This window comes from Coregonus clupeaformis, chromosome 34 (genome assembly GCF_020615455.1).
Source record: "Coregonus clupeaformis isolate EN_2021a chromosome 34, ASM2061545v1, whole genome shotgun sequence".
In the NCBI taxonomy this organism is placed as follows: Eukaryota; Metazoa; Chordata; class Actinopteri; order Salmoniformes; family Salmonidae; genus Coregonus; species Coregonus clupeaformis.
In genome coordinates this window covers 32,912,296-32,929,406 of record NC_059225.1, presented here as the reverse complement: position 1 = coordinate 32,929,406, position 17,111 = coordinate 32,912,296, and the positions used below count along the sequence as shown (strand labels likewise).

General features: G+C 44.4%; 1 protein-coding gene across 1 annotated transcript in view; it reads right to left on the bottom strand.

Annotated features, from left to right (window-relative positions):
* LOC121550029 (POU domain, class 6, transcription factor 2-like) overlaps window positions 1-17,111 on the bottom strand; it is a 116,816-nt gene that overhangs the window by 78,173 nt on the left and 21,532 nt on the right. Inside the window, exons 3-4 of the mRNA XM_041862093.2 lie at window positions 15,687-15,784; window positions 11,509-11,716 (exon numbers count right to left, since the gene is read on the bottom strand). Of these exons, the coding sequence (XP_041718027.2) occupies window positions 11,509-11,716; window positions 15,687-15,784 (306 nt within the window). The remainder of the gene's footprint in view (window positions 1-11,508; window positions 11,717-15,686; window positions 15,785-17,111) is intronic.

Sequence of the window (17,111 nt, the reverse complement as noted above, 5' to 3'; positions counted from 1 at the left end):
GAATGTGTTCCAACTTCGTCATTTAATTTAATGCCGGTTGGAAAAGCTCAAGTCATTTCAGGCCTCCGTGCACCACTTCTCTGTCAGAAGAGAGCACTGTATTCTCCCAGACAGACCTTTATTGTCAGCCCAAATCACTGGCCGACAAACACGGTTACTATATCGTACAAAGCATGTGCAGAAATAAACATCACACCCTACACAGTACAAATACCTCAAGTGTATGTCTTCAGTCTATGGTTATGACATGATGATAGCAGACTGTCTCCCTTAGTGCTCTCTCTGCCACAGTAAGGGCAGATGTCAGAGCCTGCTCTAGTGAAGCACCCACAGCCATGTCTGATTGGCATTGGTATTGTCCTTTACTAAACTGGCATCAAAGAGAGTGCTCTCTCTCTCTCTCTCTCTCTCTCTCTCTCTCTCTCTCTCTCTCTCTCTCTCTCTCTCTCTCTCTCTCTCTCTCTCTCTCTCTCTCTCTCTCTCTCTCTCTCTCTCTCCTCTCTCTCTCTCTCTCTCTCTCTCTCTCTCTCTCTCTCTCTCTCTCTCTCTCTCTCTCTCTCTCTCTCTCTCTCTCTCTCTCTCTCCTCTCTCTCTCTCTCTCTCTGCAACTTGCTGTCCTGCGGCACAGCTGAGGCTACAGCAGTTTAACCAGAGTGACAATGCCACTATCTCCAAAACAAATAACAGCATGTGGAGGAGCATTTAGAAGGTCAATGTTATGACCACTAAAGATCTGAGAATATGCCAGGCAATGTCAATTTCAGAAGACATAATAGGCTACATGAATACAGAACAAAGGATAAATGGTGTTCCACATGTACATATCTAAAAAAAAGTGGGTTTTGTTCATGCTCAAGTTTTTTAGTTCTTATTTGATCCCACTCACGGTGTTACAATTCCACCGCAAATTGATAACAAACGTTTTGAAATAATATAATATTCGGAGGTGAATTGAATTACACCTCTACTTCAAAAAAGAACACGTAGGTATAAATAGTAAGTGTCAAGGGATAGGTGTGTGCGCGTGTGTACGAGTGTGTGCCTGCTTGAGTGAATACGAGGGTGTTTGATTCTAACCTTTTGAACACTGCTCTGGTACATTCTGATTGGTGAGTTCTTTCCTTTCCCTGAACTGTCACACAAGCAGTCGCCTCTTTACGTTTCCAAGCTGCTTATTGAAGACAAACAACAAACCTGTGGCAGCTGATATCAATGGCAGAGATGAGAACACAGGCGCCATATCTGCTGGGATTGCCTGGGCGAACCTGCCTCAGCCTGCTCTTTATCGCCAACAGCACCTCTCACTCTCAATTATTTGGCTGCTGTCACAACAAATCAATCAAATTATCACTCCAGGACAGTGTGTGCAGCTGCTCCTATGGCGTCGCTAGTTGCATTAGCTTTGAAATGTACGAGGTCTACGTTTTATCACTGTTATTTATTTAATGCCACTCTCTCCCATGCAAGTCATCTTACAACCACAGCAAAGTTAAATCATTAAAGGAATGATGTGGAATACATACTGGTGGAAAACACTTCAAAATAAACAGGAGAAGGGAGAGGGGCTGGGATAGGTTCTATTGTATTGAGATAGGAATAGATAGGGATGTTGATCTAGGGGAATTATGAGAGTAATGACGCCTCATAACATTTTACATTTACATTTAAGTCATTTAGCAGACGGTCTTCTCCAGAGTGACTTACAAATTGGTGCATTCAACTTAGGATAGCCAGTGGGACAACCACATCTTGATCACAGTAAGTACACTTCTTCAAACAAGCAGCTGTGAGCAAAGTCAGTGCAATCAGGGACAACTACATCTCGATCATAAGACTCTCTGATATAATAATACTCCATCTTGATGTACTCATCACTAGGAATTTTTACAAACACCAATCTGTTGTAGTTATTCTAAGTATTCTCATTATTAGAATCTTTATGTGGCAGAGATGTTTTATTTGCTGCCATGCACACGCACACACACACTGTATGATGTACAGTACAAATGAAGCTGAATGGCATGTTTGAAATGCACCAACTGTGCCAATGGTAGAATGGGGTTAAGGAAGGGCATAGACAGGCATTTCCTTTAAATCCCAGGGTTTCAGGGAGCTGTGGCGCGCTAACGTGGCGAGCTAACGTCTTACATACACCCAGCAGCAGTCAGCTGAGCAGATGAGATGGAGTCTGACATGGACTAACGAGTGTGGAAACGTTTGGCTCTGCAATAAAGCTATATTCAAAATCCAATAAAAATATATGTGGCTAATCTATATTTCCTAGAATTTCATTTTGAGTTACTTTTGTGCAACTGTGTTTTGTTTTCTTTACATATCTAATTACTTACAATATACAACAGTAATATAGTAATGTAGTAATAACCAATTATGTTAATGAGCCAGTTAATAAATATAAGCATCATCACATAATTGTACAAACAGCATGACTGTAACTTAGTTTGCAGCTACACTAGTGTCCACTCAATCTAAAAATATACTTTCTTCCTTGTTTAGTTTCAATGGGAATTTGTTTATACAGAATGTTTCCTGGCATAAATCATTCTGACAAGTAACAAGTTACACTGGGCGCTGCTGTGTTTACCGTTTCCGCAACAAGATGCTACTGCTTCTGCTCCGTTTTATTTAAGAAACAGCTCCAACTTTACTGCACAACCCCATTACAATGATGGTTATTCATCACTCTGCCTCACTCTCACAACTCTCCAGCCTGTACACACCTCTCACACCTCTCACATTTCTTTCTTTCTTTCTTTCTTTCTTTCTTTCTTTCTTTCTTTCTTTCTTTCTTTCTTTCTTTCTTTCTTTCTTTCTTTCTTTCTTTCTTTCTTTCTTTCTTTCTTTCTTTCTTTCTGTCTGTCTGTCTGTCTGTCTGTCTGTCTGTCTGTCTGTCTGTCTGTCTGTCTGTCTGTCTGTCTGTCTGTCTGTCTGTAGGAATGGGCAACTTTGGCCACCCTTGTGACAGCGAAGATAAAAAAAATATACGTTTTAAAGTTATTTTCCTGCAATTCTGCACATTTTGCCATGGGGCGTAGAGAAAATGTTGCCATGATAACTACAAGATTAGATAGCTGGCCTTACCAATAAAAAAAAAATGGCCAATTGATGCGCAACTAAATTTCGAAATTGCACCTTGTGTATTCTATTATTCTAACTCTCAACAGTAAGTTGAGACCCCGACTAAGTACATTTTCTAAAATAAAATGTAAACATTGAAAACATTTGGGGGGGGGTGAAATTGGTCCACGGGCCTAAAAAAGGGTCGCCCTAGAATGGGCTACAAGACCATCGCCAAGCAGCTTGGTGAGAAGGTGACAACAGTTGGTGCGATTATTCGCAAATGGAAGAAACACAAAATAACTGTCAATCTCCCTCTGCCTGGGGCTCCATGTAAGATCTTACCTCGTGGAGTTGCAATGATCATGAGAACGGTGAGGAATCAGCCCAGAACTACACGGCAGGATCTTGTCAATGATCTCAAGGCAGCTGGGACCATAGTCACCAAGAAAACATTTGGTAACACACTACGCCGTGAAGGACTGAAATCCTGCAGTGCAGGAGAGGAGAGAGAGAAGAGGGGGCAGGAGAGTGGGCCAGAGAGGGATGGAGGAGAGGGGCCAGGAGAGTGGGCCAGAGAGGGATGGAGGAGAGGGGGCAGGAGAGTGGGCCAGAGAGGGATGGAGGAGTGGGAGCAGGAGAGGTGGCCAGAGACGGATGGAGGAGAGGGGGCAGGAGACAGCCACTGATGGGGGATGAGGGGGTAAGAGCAGTGTTGCTCATCGGAGGCGTGTACCACTGACACATACACACACACACCAGAGGAGGCTGGTAGGAGGAGCTATAGGAGGATGGGCATATTGGAATGGCTGGAATGGAATAAATGGAACGGTATCAAACACATCAAACATATGGAAACTCTTCCATTTATTCCATTCCAGCCATTACAATGAGCCTGTCCTCCTATACCTCCTCCCACCAGCCTCCTCTGACACACACGTATACATAAACACACTAGGCATTCATGCACCTAAGGGTATTCTGTTGATGCCTCTCTCTCTCTCTCGTTGCATCCAATGGCAGTGTACGCGATAAGCTAATGCAAGGAGCTGCTTGTGGATTTGCCATCTCTAACGCAGTTCCACCTCCGATTTGATAGAATCTAGCCCTTCACATTGCATTATCCAGTAACCACATCAACCTTTAATCCACATCTTATACTTTTCTCATATTTTGTGTGTTCTTTCTTCCACATGGGAATGAATGCTGACAAATAAATGCTCATATTATTTTATTGATGAAGTATTCCACTAAATGAAAGAAGATAGAAATGAACTTTTGACCAATGCTAGCTGATAATATTTACTCTTCCATATGCGTTGTGTTCTTACATCTTCTTCAGTATGAGGTCTGGGATGTACACCATGTGATTTTCTTTGCCATATGCCTTTTTCAACAGCTTTTCTCTTTCTTTCTCCCTCTGTTTCTTTTCGTTATAGTTCCTTGCCACCTCGTCCAGGTGGGCTTTCACCCTCTCCTTATTCTTCCTCACTTCTTCCTTACTCTCTGCTTTTCTAGCTCTGAGCAGTTCTTTTACTTTGTTCTTCTCCAACAAGTCTCTTTCTTTCCTCTCCTTTTTCTCCTGCTTTGCCCTGACTCTCTGGGCGCGTTTAGTTTCCATCTGAAAGAGAAAGTCCATACATGTTGGTCAGTGATCTGAAATATTATTATTACTCCTTCTCTAGCATGCAGTCAACTTAATCTGTTGAATCTGATAGTATAACCATTAGGGAGGTGACTTATGACCTCCCTGAACTGTGACTGGTTAAATGGAGTACTGTACCTGTGCCTGCTCTTGCTCTCTGAACCTCAGGACAGTCTGCATCTGGTACAGCTTTATGTACGCCTCCTTCATCCTCTCCACCACATCCCTCTTCTCTATTGCCCATCTCTCTTTGTCCCTTTGCATTTTCTCAATTTCACTACTCTTTCTCTCCCGCTCCTCTGTAATCTTCCAGTTCTCCTTCTCCATCTCTCTCTTTTCCATCTCCCATCCCTTCTTCTCTTGTCCATTCAGGCACAGAATCCTCATCTTTTCTCTTTCCAGAGCCTCTATCGCTCTCTCCTTCTCTCTCAGCTCAATTATCCACTCATCTGCTGCCTGCGTGCTCCTCCTCTTAATCTCCTCCTTCTCCTTCATCCATCTTTCCCCCCGTTGATCCAAGAGGCTTCGTAGGCCAGCCTTGGCCTTGGCCCATCTCCCCCTGTCCTCCTTCCAGGCTACTAGGGTCTGATTCCTCTCCTGGTCTGCTTTGGCCAAAGCTGTCTCCAAACCATTTCTTATGAGGTTCCATCCATTCCTCTCTCTCACCCTCTCCTTCCCCACCCTTTCATTCTCAGCTAACAGTCTATTCTTGTTCTCCACTGTCACCTTCCATAACTTGGCCAAGGACATCTTCACCTTTGATATCTTGTCCACCATTGTTTGTTTGTCGGTCGCTGCGCTTTCTCTCTGTTTGTCCATCACCTCTCGCTGCCTTTCATTCTCAGCTAACAGCCTCGTGTTCTCCACGGTCAACTTCCCTATCTTGGCCAAGTGCAGTATGTTCTGCACCTTCAGCTTTGCCATCTTGAGCTCCATATTTTTTCTGTCTGACACTGCGCTTTCTCTCTGTTTGTCCGACACCTCTCTCACCCTTTCATTCTCAGCTGACAGCCTCGTGTTCTCCACGGTCAACTTCCCTATCTTGGCCAAGTGCAGTATGTTCTGCACCTTCAGCTTTGCCATCTTGAGCTCCATATTTTTTCTGTCTGACACTGCACTTTCTCTCTGTTTCTCAAACAACTCTCTCTCCAGCTTCCATTGGTAGCAGTTTACCTCAATAGAAGCCTCAGTCTCCCTTATCTGTCTCAGCAACTCTTCAATTAGCCTTTCTCTTTCTTGCTCTGGTTCCACCCTCACCTTGTTGACTTCCTCCAACACCTCTCTCTGCAGCTTCCACCGGTAGTGGTCTACCTTGTTACAAGTCTCAATCTCTTTTCTCATTCTCAGCAGCCCCTCCATTTCTCTTTGTCTTTCTATCTCTCGTTCCCCCCTCATCTTGTTGCCTTTCTCCATCTCCTCACTTTCAGTCATCTCTTTCTCCATCTCAATGACTTCTCTCTGCATCAATATGTATGGAGAAACATGTATTCCTTATTTTTTTTATTTTGTGTGAATCTTTTCCATGTCATTTTCTTAAAACTGTCTGGCCATGCCAGTTTTCCAACTTCAGTTACCTTCAGGCTAACTGGTATAATATATTAAATGGTAATAAGTAGGCCTACCTTCACTGATTTCCTTAGAAGTCAAACACTTTTACCCATTATTATGTTCTAACTCACCTCTCCTCCGCGATTTCTGTCCACTTATGAAGATTTAAAAAGATATACACTTGAGTAGTTATGGTGTGGTGAATGGATATGCTGGTTGTTTTCTTTGGTTTGGAACTTGTTGTAGCCAAGTTCTAATTCCAAATTCTATGGTTGTAGCCTAGCTTAATTGTTGAGTCATAATGAGATTGGAATGTTGGCTTGAATTCTGTATTATGGACAAAAATCTCAGAATTCTGAAGGTTTTAGAATTATATTTAAAAATTATTGTTTGTCATACATTCTATATACAACATTCTAGCCCTTGGATGCTCTCTCAGAGTTATAAGTCTTATATTCTCAGCCAAAAATAAATGTGGTCTATTTAAAAAATATTCAAAATAAGGATTACTTTGTAAGTATTGGTTGTCATGGTGCCGTGAGGAAGCCTAGGCAGAGAGCTCTGTTAATATGTGACCGACCGCCTTGTTTCGGTCTTATGTAGCAACATTTGAAATTGTGTTTTTACATTGGATAAAAGTAGAGACTCAGAGCTAGAACATTGTATATCATACACTGCAGTTGAGGAACAATGGGGAAGTCATTGTGCTTTGAAAGTTGATAAACTTGTAACCCCAACTTCTGAGAAAATGGCCCTTGAATGTTTTGGTACACCTACTGGAGAGCTCTTCTTTGTCTACACCCATTCAGCATCGTTCACACCCTCTTAAGCCTTAGCCCCACCCATCTCTTTAAAGATTCACATGTGAGGCCATGTAGTAAACACATGCTATATCAAATAAAATCTAAGTTTATTTGTCACATGCACAGGTAACAGAAGGTGTAAACGGTACAGTGATAGTACTTGCATACTTGCATAGTAGCAATATCAAAAACAGAAAGTGTCCAGATACAATTATTTGATAAATATTTTGTCATTATTAGATGACGCTTACCCGACACACTTGTCTAAATTGATGGGTCATGTGAAGGAAATGCTATAACCACCCCTCATCCACATCTAGCTAAATTGATGGGTGAATATTGTCTAGACATGTACACAATCGATGGCCGTAATCACCCCCAGACACTACCCTGCTAATTTGATGGGTCATGTAATAATCCAGCCGAAGTGGAGTCTTTTGTTTAGACATGTAGCTAGCTAGCTAGCTAAACAATTAACCGGCATAACCCCAACTCATACTACTACCAATACAAACATTGTCATAGCTGTAGTATGAATCTGCAGGTAGCTAAAGCTAACACACTAGGTTCAATGTTAACTAGCTAATATTAGGCTGGAACTAGCAATGCAAATGGATTTCAGATTCAAATAATACAGTGAGGGGAAAAAAGTATTTGATCCCCTGCTGATTTTGTACGTTTGCCCACTGACAAAGAAGTGATCAGTCTATAATTTTAATGGTAGGTTTATTTGAACAGTGAGAGACAGAATAACAACAACAAAATCTAGAAAAGCACATGTCAAAAATGTTATAAATTGATTTGCATTTTAATGAGGGAAATAAGTATTTGACCCCCTCTCAATCAGAAAGATTTCTGGCTCCCAGGTGTTTTTTATACAGGTAACGAGCTGAGATTAGGAGCACACTCTTAAAGGGAGTGCTCCTAATCTCAGCTTGTTACCTGTATAAAAGACACCTGTCCACAGAAGCAATCAATCAATCAGATTCCAAACTCTCCACCATGGCCAAGACCAAAGAGCTCTCCAAGGATGTCAGGGACATGATTGTAGACCTAAACAAGGCTGGAATGGGCTACAAGACCATCGCCAAGCAGCTTGGTGAGAAGGTGACAACAGTTGGTGCGATTATTCGCAAATGGAAGAAACACAAAATAACTGTCAATCTCCCTCTGCCTGGGGCTCCATGTAAGATCTTACCTCGTGGAGTTGCAATGATCATGAGAACGGTGAGGAATCAGCCCAGAACTACACGAGAGGATCTTGTCAATGATCTCAAGGCAGCTAGGACCAGAGTCACCAAGAAAACATTTGGTAACACACTACGCCGTGAAGGACTGAAATCCTGCAGTGCAGGAGAGGAGAGAGAGAAGAGTGGGCAGGAGAGTGGGCCAGAGAGGGATGGAGGAGAGGGGCCAGGAGAGTAGGCCAGAGAGGGATGGAGGAGTGGGAGCAGGAGAGTGGGCCAGAAAGAGATGGAGGAGTGGGAGCAGGAGAGGTGGCCAGAGAGATGTCCAGAGAGGGATGGATGAGAGGGGGCAGGAGAGTGGGCCAGAGAGGGATGGAGGAGAGGGGGCAGGAGAATAGGCCAGAGAGGGATGGAGGAGAGGGATGGAGGAGTGGGAGCAGGAGAGGTGGCCAGAGAGGGATGGAGGAGAGGGGCCAGGAGAGTGGGCCAGAGAGGGATGGAGGAGAGGGGGCAGGAGAGTGTGCCAGAGAGGGATGGAGGAGTGGGAGCAGGAGAGGTGGCCAGAGAGGTGGCCAGAGACGGATGGAGGAGAGGGGGCAGGAGACAGCCACTGATGGGGGATGAGGGGGTAAGAGCAGTGTTGCTCATCGGAGGCGTGTACCACTGACACATACACACACACACCAGAGGAGGCTGGTAGGAGGAGCTATAGGAGAATGGGCATATTGGAATGGCTGGAATGGAATAAATGGAACGGTATCAAACACATCAAACATATGGAAACTCTTCCATTTATTCCATTCCAGCCATTACAATGAGCCTGTCCTCCTATACCTCCTCCCACCAGCCTCCTCTGACACACACGTATACATAAACACACTAGGTATTCATGCACCTAAGGGTATTCTGTTGATGCCTCTCTCTCTCTCTCGTTGCATCCAATGGCAGTGTACGCGATAAGCTAATGCAAGGAGCTGCTTGTGGATTTGCCATCTCTAACGCAGTTCCACCTCCGATTTGATAGAATCTAGCCCTTCCCTGCTCTAGAAGGACCTTAGACAAGGTAAAAAGCCAGGGGTGTTTAACAAGAGGTAAGTGATCAAAGATGCTTAGCAGGAATCTCTTGGTTCTCACATTTCCCTGCTTATCTTATTTGTAAGAATGTTTAGCACCTTGCAAAATACTAAAGCTGAAAGGGGCGAACAATTGGATTAAATAGCCAGTGAGTGCTGATAGAAAATGCATACTTTTTAGCACTACATTTGGGATTCTGTGAAAGTGGACACCAAAAGTGGAATCCATCCTGGCTTTACCAGCTATAGTAGCTATACTAAACCTGTAGTGTGAAGAATCCCTCAACCCCCCCAAAGACAAACAGCCATATTAGCTGATCATTAGCCGTGTCAGTAGATTTAAATAGAGTCAGAGGTCCTGCAGTCTCATTACTGTAGGCTAACAGTTGTATGTGTCTGATCTGACGCTAATTAACCAGCAGAGCAGCGTGACACGGTGCAGTGCAGCAGGGCTGTAAAACACACTTGCTCCTGAGGTCGTGAAATGAGCTGGCTGCTGGCTCTGGGCTCAAAAGGGGCACTGACTGCATTAAACGTGTGATTAATCAGGGTTGATGGGGACTGGTGTGAGCAGGGGGAGAAAGGGCGAAGGGGTGAGGGCAGGGGCAGGCTGGAGCCGCATTACAGAGGTGCTCTGCCAGCAGGCCTCATTTAGCAGGGCCCTGATGAGCTCCGACAGGGGAGAGTGGAGAGGCGTTGCGTGGCCAGAGGGCCCCGGACACAGTCAAGACATTTAGCTTCACTCCTGACTCGTGTCACTTTCTCTTCACGGAGGTCCCTTCACAGCGTCACCCTCAGATAGGATGGGAGGAGGACGTGTGAACAGCCAGTCTGTCAATGCTTCTGTACGCTTAAAATGAAACTACCATGAAGGCATTTCATTCTTTAGCTTTGTACCCAACGGATGATGAGGTATAGCAAACGATTGAGGACCGTACCATCTGTTATAAAAGGATGATTGAGAGGTGTTGGTTTTGTGCCTTCAACATACTCTGTAGCTCAATTGGTAGAGCATGGCGCTTGTAACGCCAGGGTAGTGGGTTCGATCCCCGGGACCACCCATACGTAAAAATGTATGCACACATGACTGTAAGTCGCTTTGGATAAAAGTGTCTGCTAAATGGCATATTATTATTATAACAATGCGTTTTTCTGTCGGTTATTACTTCCTCTGGCTTGTCCCACATACAGTATGAGAAGTTGTTGAAGTGTGAGACAGACAGACAGCCTTGTGGGCCCATTATCGCCCCTTGCTCCAGGATACATTGGAGGGGCTTCAGTGGCTAGATGTGGGATTTATTAAAAGCTCAACCCATAGAAATGATGCATGTTGTTATTTATGAATGCTTGTGTCCATTAGGGCTTCTACCTTCCTTCACATTTCCTCACTCAATACATCCGTCCATCCATTTCCTCACATGAAGAGAAAGGGGGGGACTCCTTTCTCTGCACTTTGTGCTGCCCTGGCATTATTGTAATCTCCACCAAAAAACACACTGCTTTACATGCAGCCAATCTTTTTACATTAGCGAGGCCCCTCTCATCCAACATTAATGACTGATGGTTTCCCCATCCATCCCTCAATCTAATGGTATAAAAGAGGCAATGTTTTAAACATGAAAATGGAAACCTTTTACAACTATGATCAAAAGAGAACACTTGCGCACTAAAGTTTAAAAGACGAGGATAAGTACAGCCATGTGGACGGACGGATGAGGTAGAAAAGAGAGGAAATAGGAGAGGGGAGAGTACAGTGCACTCTTATGCAGAGGAAAGAGGAGAAGGGAGAGTACAGTGCACTCTTATGCAGAGAAAAGTGTCATGAAGTGCTTTTGCGCCGCGCTGCAAAACGCTGACCTGTAATTAATATGGCTCTTCCTCCGGGCAAGTTGAGGATGGGTGGCTATTTGGAATAGAGCCCCCCCAAAGTATTTTTCTCCCCTCTGGGTTTTTATATTGAACGTTTACAGAATACAGGTGAATCATAACACATAACCTGTGTAGTATAAACTGTACATACTGGTACATCCAGTGTACAAGGACTAAATACTTTTGGTGAATGTTATAACATAAGATTACTGCTGTTATTACATCAAATACATGCATTGTCAAAATGACTGTACATTTTATCTCCCACCTTGTCCTCTATAGTTGATCTGCTGAGGCAGCCCTCTTACCTTGCAGGTTCTGTAGGGGAAGGGTCATGATGCCCTGTGCGGCTGCTGCAGCCACCAGGCCCTGGATGTTGGCGGTGGGCAGGGAGAGCACCAGCCCCTGCTGGCCTCCCAGATGGCCGCCCGTGTTGAAGGGGATGAGGATGGGCTGGTTCAGGCCTGGTGACCCCCCAGCCAGCTGCTGGGCTAGCTGCTGAGCCACCAGCAGAGACTGAAGAGAAAGACACTGGGTTACAAAAATGTATTGACATTAGTATACATAGTAAAACGCATAGTAAAAGGTGATTAATGTATTAGCATGCATAGTAGAGAGAGGTTACATTCACATCACATTTCATCGATAGGTTTATGAGTGCCTCAGGATATGGAATGAACCATTCATAAAGATACATTAAGATATTCCCATCAAATTAATCTAAGAGGAATCAATGATCATCACACATATAACCCACATTTCACTCAAGTGATTAAAGTGCTCTAATCAATGTGTTGTTCTGATGAATGCTGTTGTTTTTGCTGCTGACACCTGTGCTTTGCAACATGCCACAGCCAGAGCGACAGTCAGAACGCAGTGCTGCTTGCTGGCGTGTGGAAAAAGGAATCCAACTCCAACCTTTGAAAAAGAGCAGTGCATTTTCCTTTCAGACAGATGCAGAGTGGTTTCTATTTCATCACAATAAACACACCTCTGACACCCTAGAATCAGCCGTTGAATTGTTCCCCCATGCTTTCATAAATATCAGCATTTTCCTCCTTTAGTGGGAGATACAGAACAACACTGACTTCATGTCAGCATTCACTAATATTAGTCAGAGTAGAATGGGTGAAGTCATAGACACAGACGCTAAGATATGTTATCTGCAGTATCGCTAGAAGATATTTGGCACAGTAGAGGAGCCGTTTAAATGTATTTTCACAGCTAGTGGATCTGCAAATATACAGCCACAACCACATTTTGTAGCATAGTGCTTTGACCCCGGGTTTAATTCATGTTTTCGACACCAGATGTGGAAATGGTTGTAGCACCAGAATACTGAGCAAGAGTTAGGACATCCAGATATGTATTACATTTGATATATAATCTATAAGTTCATCAGTTTGTCAGATACAGACTTGATTCTCATAATGTCATCAGGGGAAACAAGCGTTTTACATCATGTAAAACGACATTCCCAAAATAGCTGCTGTGAGTGCCTCTACATACAGGGCATGGACATGAATGCATGGCTTCTTTGTGTCCAAGCCCAGCCTAACACTGCTCTTAAACACATCCGCTCCTGCATGCCTGTAGTATGCGTGGCTGCCCTGTGGCCTCGGTGCTGCTCCTTCTCCGCTTGAGTCCTCCATTCTGACCTGAGCCCACAAACCTTTAACTGCACTTGTCAGCTATCTGCTTCTGTTTTGCACGGGGCGCCTGTGGCGAGGGAGCGGAAGACGGAGTTGAAGGGTCGACTGGTGTGAACATGGCACCATCCTCCCAGGCTTGGTGCTGCTGGGTGACAGCCGTGTCACTAAGATAACCAGGCGCGGTGCGGAGAGCGAGCACCAGTTTCAACATAATCACAGTTTTAGGAATGTGATGTTACATGGGTTTAAAGCCAAGATGCTGGGAGAGATTGGAAGGTAAACACTGGCATTAAAATTTAGGAGAAATACCCCCCCCCCCAAAAAATCGAACTTGATCATGTATTTGTTTCTCCCATGCCTTTGATCAAAGGAGACCAGGGACGAAGCTCGGAATTAATAGTCACTGGCATGGAGAGACATTTAGTTCTAGCAACTGTGTCCTGTGAACAAAACAGAGTATGTTTTATACAATACTCATTAGGTTTAAAATACCTTGTGAGTATTATACTGAACATTTTCAAAATTCAGAACCATTTTTGTTTGCTTTGAAACACTATAACAAATCATAACAGAAATGAGTGACACTGGTTGACTGCTTTGAACACATTCAAAATGACATTTGTCATTAGCTTTAAATAAGGAATTAGTCATTTGAGTGAGCAAAGAAGAACCATCAAAGGACAATAACAAAGGGGCCATTTCGTCAACGCAAGATGGCTTTGTAGTGGCATATAATCAAAATCTTTGAACATTTGAACTTGAAAATTTAATCTTGAAATTAAATGAGATCCCTTCGCCTGACACCGAAGAGCGATACAAAAACAATTCTACATACATCAAATGTACTTCAGATGTATTATTACAGGCACGTGTCTGCCAGCTTCAGAGCACTGCATGTAAATAAGACCCCATGCTATTTGTCTTTAGGCTGTTTTTGTTACTCTGCTTTTGTGAGGAGCAGAGGAGGGTAGTTCAGAAATGTATTCCATGTCTACCTAACTTGCTTCTGTAAAACATGTAAAGTGTGAGTACTAATTGAATCTGAGAAACTAGCCCCTGGCCACCACCACAAAGTGAGTTTACACTTCCAGAGCATAACAACAAAACGGTCCTTTAAAATGCCAGAGAATTACAGTCAACAACCCAATCTGCTCCCTTTGGGTGTCTGTGTGAATAGTTCTGCATTATTTTCCTTTCTCTGTGTTTGTCTTGCCTGTCTCTCCAATGCAGGTCTAGTGGGGATGGTGTGGTACTGCCTTTGGCATGGCTGACAGCTGAGTGTTGAGGAGTGGGGCTCCCAGGGAGCAGGCACATGTTCTGATGGAGTTGGGGCCCTGGATGGGTCTGGAAGGGCCTCCAAACCTGAATAAGGTACCCTGACTTTATCCATGTGTTCTGGATGGAGTTGGGCCATGGATGGGGCTGGATGTGGCTTCAGACCTGGATGAGGTACTCTGCCTCTCTGCATGTGTTCTGGGTGGAGTTGGATGGGCTCTGGATGGTGTCTGGATGGGGTCTGGATGGGGTCTGGATGGGGTCTGGATGGGCTCTGGATGGGGTCTGGATGGGGTCTGGATGGGGTCTGGATGGGGTCTGGATGGGGTCTGGATGGGGCTGGGTGGGGTCTGGATGGGGTCTGGATGGGGTCTGGATGGGGTCTGGATGGGGTCTGGATGGAGTCTGGATGGGGCTGGGTGGCGCTTTAGACCTGGATGAGATACCCTGCCTCTCTGCCCAATAGGCCAGCAAGCCCTTCCATCTGCCCGGAAGCCCAGTCAGGCTCTGAGCAATTGCCCGTAATCACAGAGATACCTGACTTTTGTTATCCTAACTGCGAGTGGGGAACAGGGGAAAAGCGGATTCATGTTGGGTAAACTACCTTCGGATAATGCCTGTTCGCACAATATCCGGCTCCGAAGTGAGAATCTATCATAACATATTGATCCCGAAATAGGAGAATTGGTTATGGCATGGGGAGCACCTTTGTTTCTGAAAACTGTTAGCTTCACTGAGACTGTACTGACAGCATCAATATATTAGACAGACTGTTGGGGGAGCAACCTTCTGAAGCTCATAGGGACTGGCACAACTAGCTGCACTAAAGCGTTTCTATTTCGTCTGATAACCTTGTTTACCATCCATGAATTAAACAGCTATCATGTCTCTCATTATCAGAGTGGCTTTAATCAGTCTGGTTCTCTGCTGTTCATTCTGCTGAGCTGAGTGTGGTAATTCAGCAGGGAACTCAGTGAATGAGTCTCTCTTCCCATCACATTTCCTATTTTGTTTACCCTGATGAGGGTTGATTCAGTAGCGGAGCCCTTTATTGAGTAACACTGAGTACTGTGTCCCAAATAGCACCGTATTCCCTTTAATATACAGGGAATAGGGTGTACTTTAGCACGCAACCACTGAGTGCTGGGAGAGTGGCCTCATTAGCTGAAGGGAGGAGGGAGGGAAGCCCTATGTCTGCCTGCCTGGCTGTTCACACTACTGTGTTCAGGGAGGTGACAGTGAGACAGCACTAATGAGATAGATATTCATTAAACAGGGCTGAGCCACCAGGCCAATAAATCTAATCACATACGCTGACTGTCTTATTGAGCTATTTAGTAGGGCTGCCTGGGGGTAGAGGAAATGTAAACAACTCTCTATTCATTCAAAAACGGTATATGTTCATTAAGGTCACATCGCAACGGATTATCTTTGCAGAGAATTTGAAATAATTTTCAGATCATCTTCATGTTTTGATGTGTATCTAGTGTGATTGTGTGTGTGGTGCTGGGTGTGTGTGTTTAGGTGCAGGTCAGGAGGGGACATGGAGAGACACCCACCTGTGGTCCTACCGGGTAGGTTGGGTGAGACTGACCCAGATGACACTGTTCTGACGGGCTGCTGCTGGCATCAGACTGGGCAGAGCCATCACGGGCTCCTGGGGGAGAGAAAGAGAGATGGGGAGAGGGGGGGAGGAGGTAGGGAGTGAGAGAGAGATTTTAATCCACTATAACATCAAAACAATCGTAAAACATGCACAAACACGCATGCACACACAAATATAGCCAGCTGTGATCACACAGCCTCGAGTGCGAAGGGGAGAGGATTATGTGTTTAAGTGTTTTATCAATAAACGCACTGCCGCCGTTCACAATCAACCCTGAATAAATGACCCGCCAGCTGAGAGGCTCATTGACGGGGGGACGGCGCTCCCACGACGGCCCCGATTACAGCTGAGGAATGAGGGATGGATGGCCACGGGACTGCATAAAATGTGGGGCCCGGCTCCGCATTATTCCTCCATTTACATCGCTGAGCATCATCACCCATCTAACCCCCCTCCTCCCCCTTGTACCACAAGCAGCTCTGCGGCTATGAGACTCTGTTAGACCTGTTTGCTACGAAGCCACAGTGGAGTACGGAGGCGCACATCAGACACAGACATGATAATAAGCCTGTTCTGCTGTGTGATGTGATGGATGGAGGGAAAACAAAGCCACTCAGGGTGGGTGGGTGCCCAGTGTCTCAAATAGCACCCTATTCCCTATGTAGTTCGCTACTTTTGAACAGGGCCCGTAGGGTGCCATTTGGGATACAGACACTGACCATTCCAACTGGGCACAGATGTCAGTTCACCGTCTAGTTTTGATTTACATTTGATTGAGTTGTCAACTAACGTGAATTCAACATGAAATCAACAAAACATTTCACCATGTCATTGGATTTAGGTTAAAAGTTGGGTGAAAAAAATATGAAAATATTTTCTTGAAATGACGTGGAAACAACCGTTTTTTCCCAGTGGGTTGACTCTCTCTCAGCATCTCTCAACAGCTCATGCTCAGCTTGTGGGTGGCTAATCCAAAGGGTTTTGTGACCTCACTCAGTCATCATGTGTGATAACATGTTACTAGAAAAGTGCATTGCCACTATAGTGCAATCTTTATAGGTCCCTACTGCTTAGCTATTGTATATTGTATACTGTAGATTAAACATTCAACTTTGAAAAAGTATCCTCAATCAGATACAGTTGAAGTCGGAAGTTTACATACACTTAGGTTGGAGTCATTAAAACTTGTTTTTCAACCACTTCACAAATTTCTTGTTAACAAACTATAGTTTTGGCAAGTCGGTTAGGACATCTACTTTGTGCATGACACAAGTAATCTTTCCAACAATTGTTAACAGACAATTCCAGTGGGTCAGAAGTTTACATATACTAAGTTGACGGTGCCTTTAAACAGCTTGGAAAATTCCAGAAAATGATG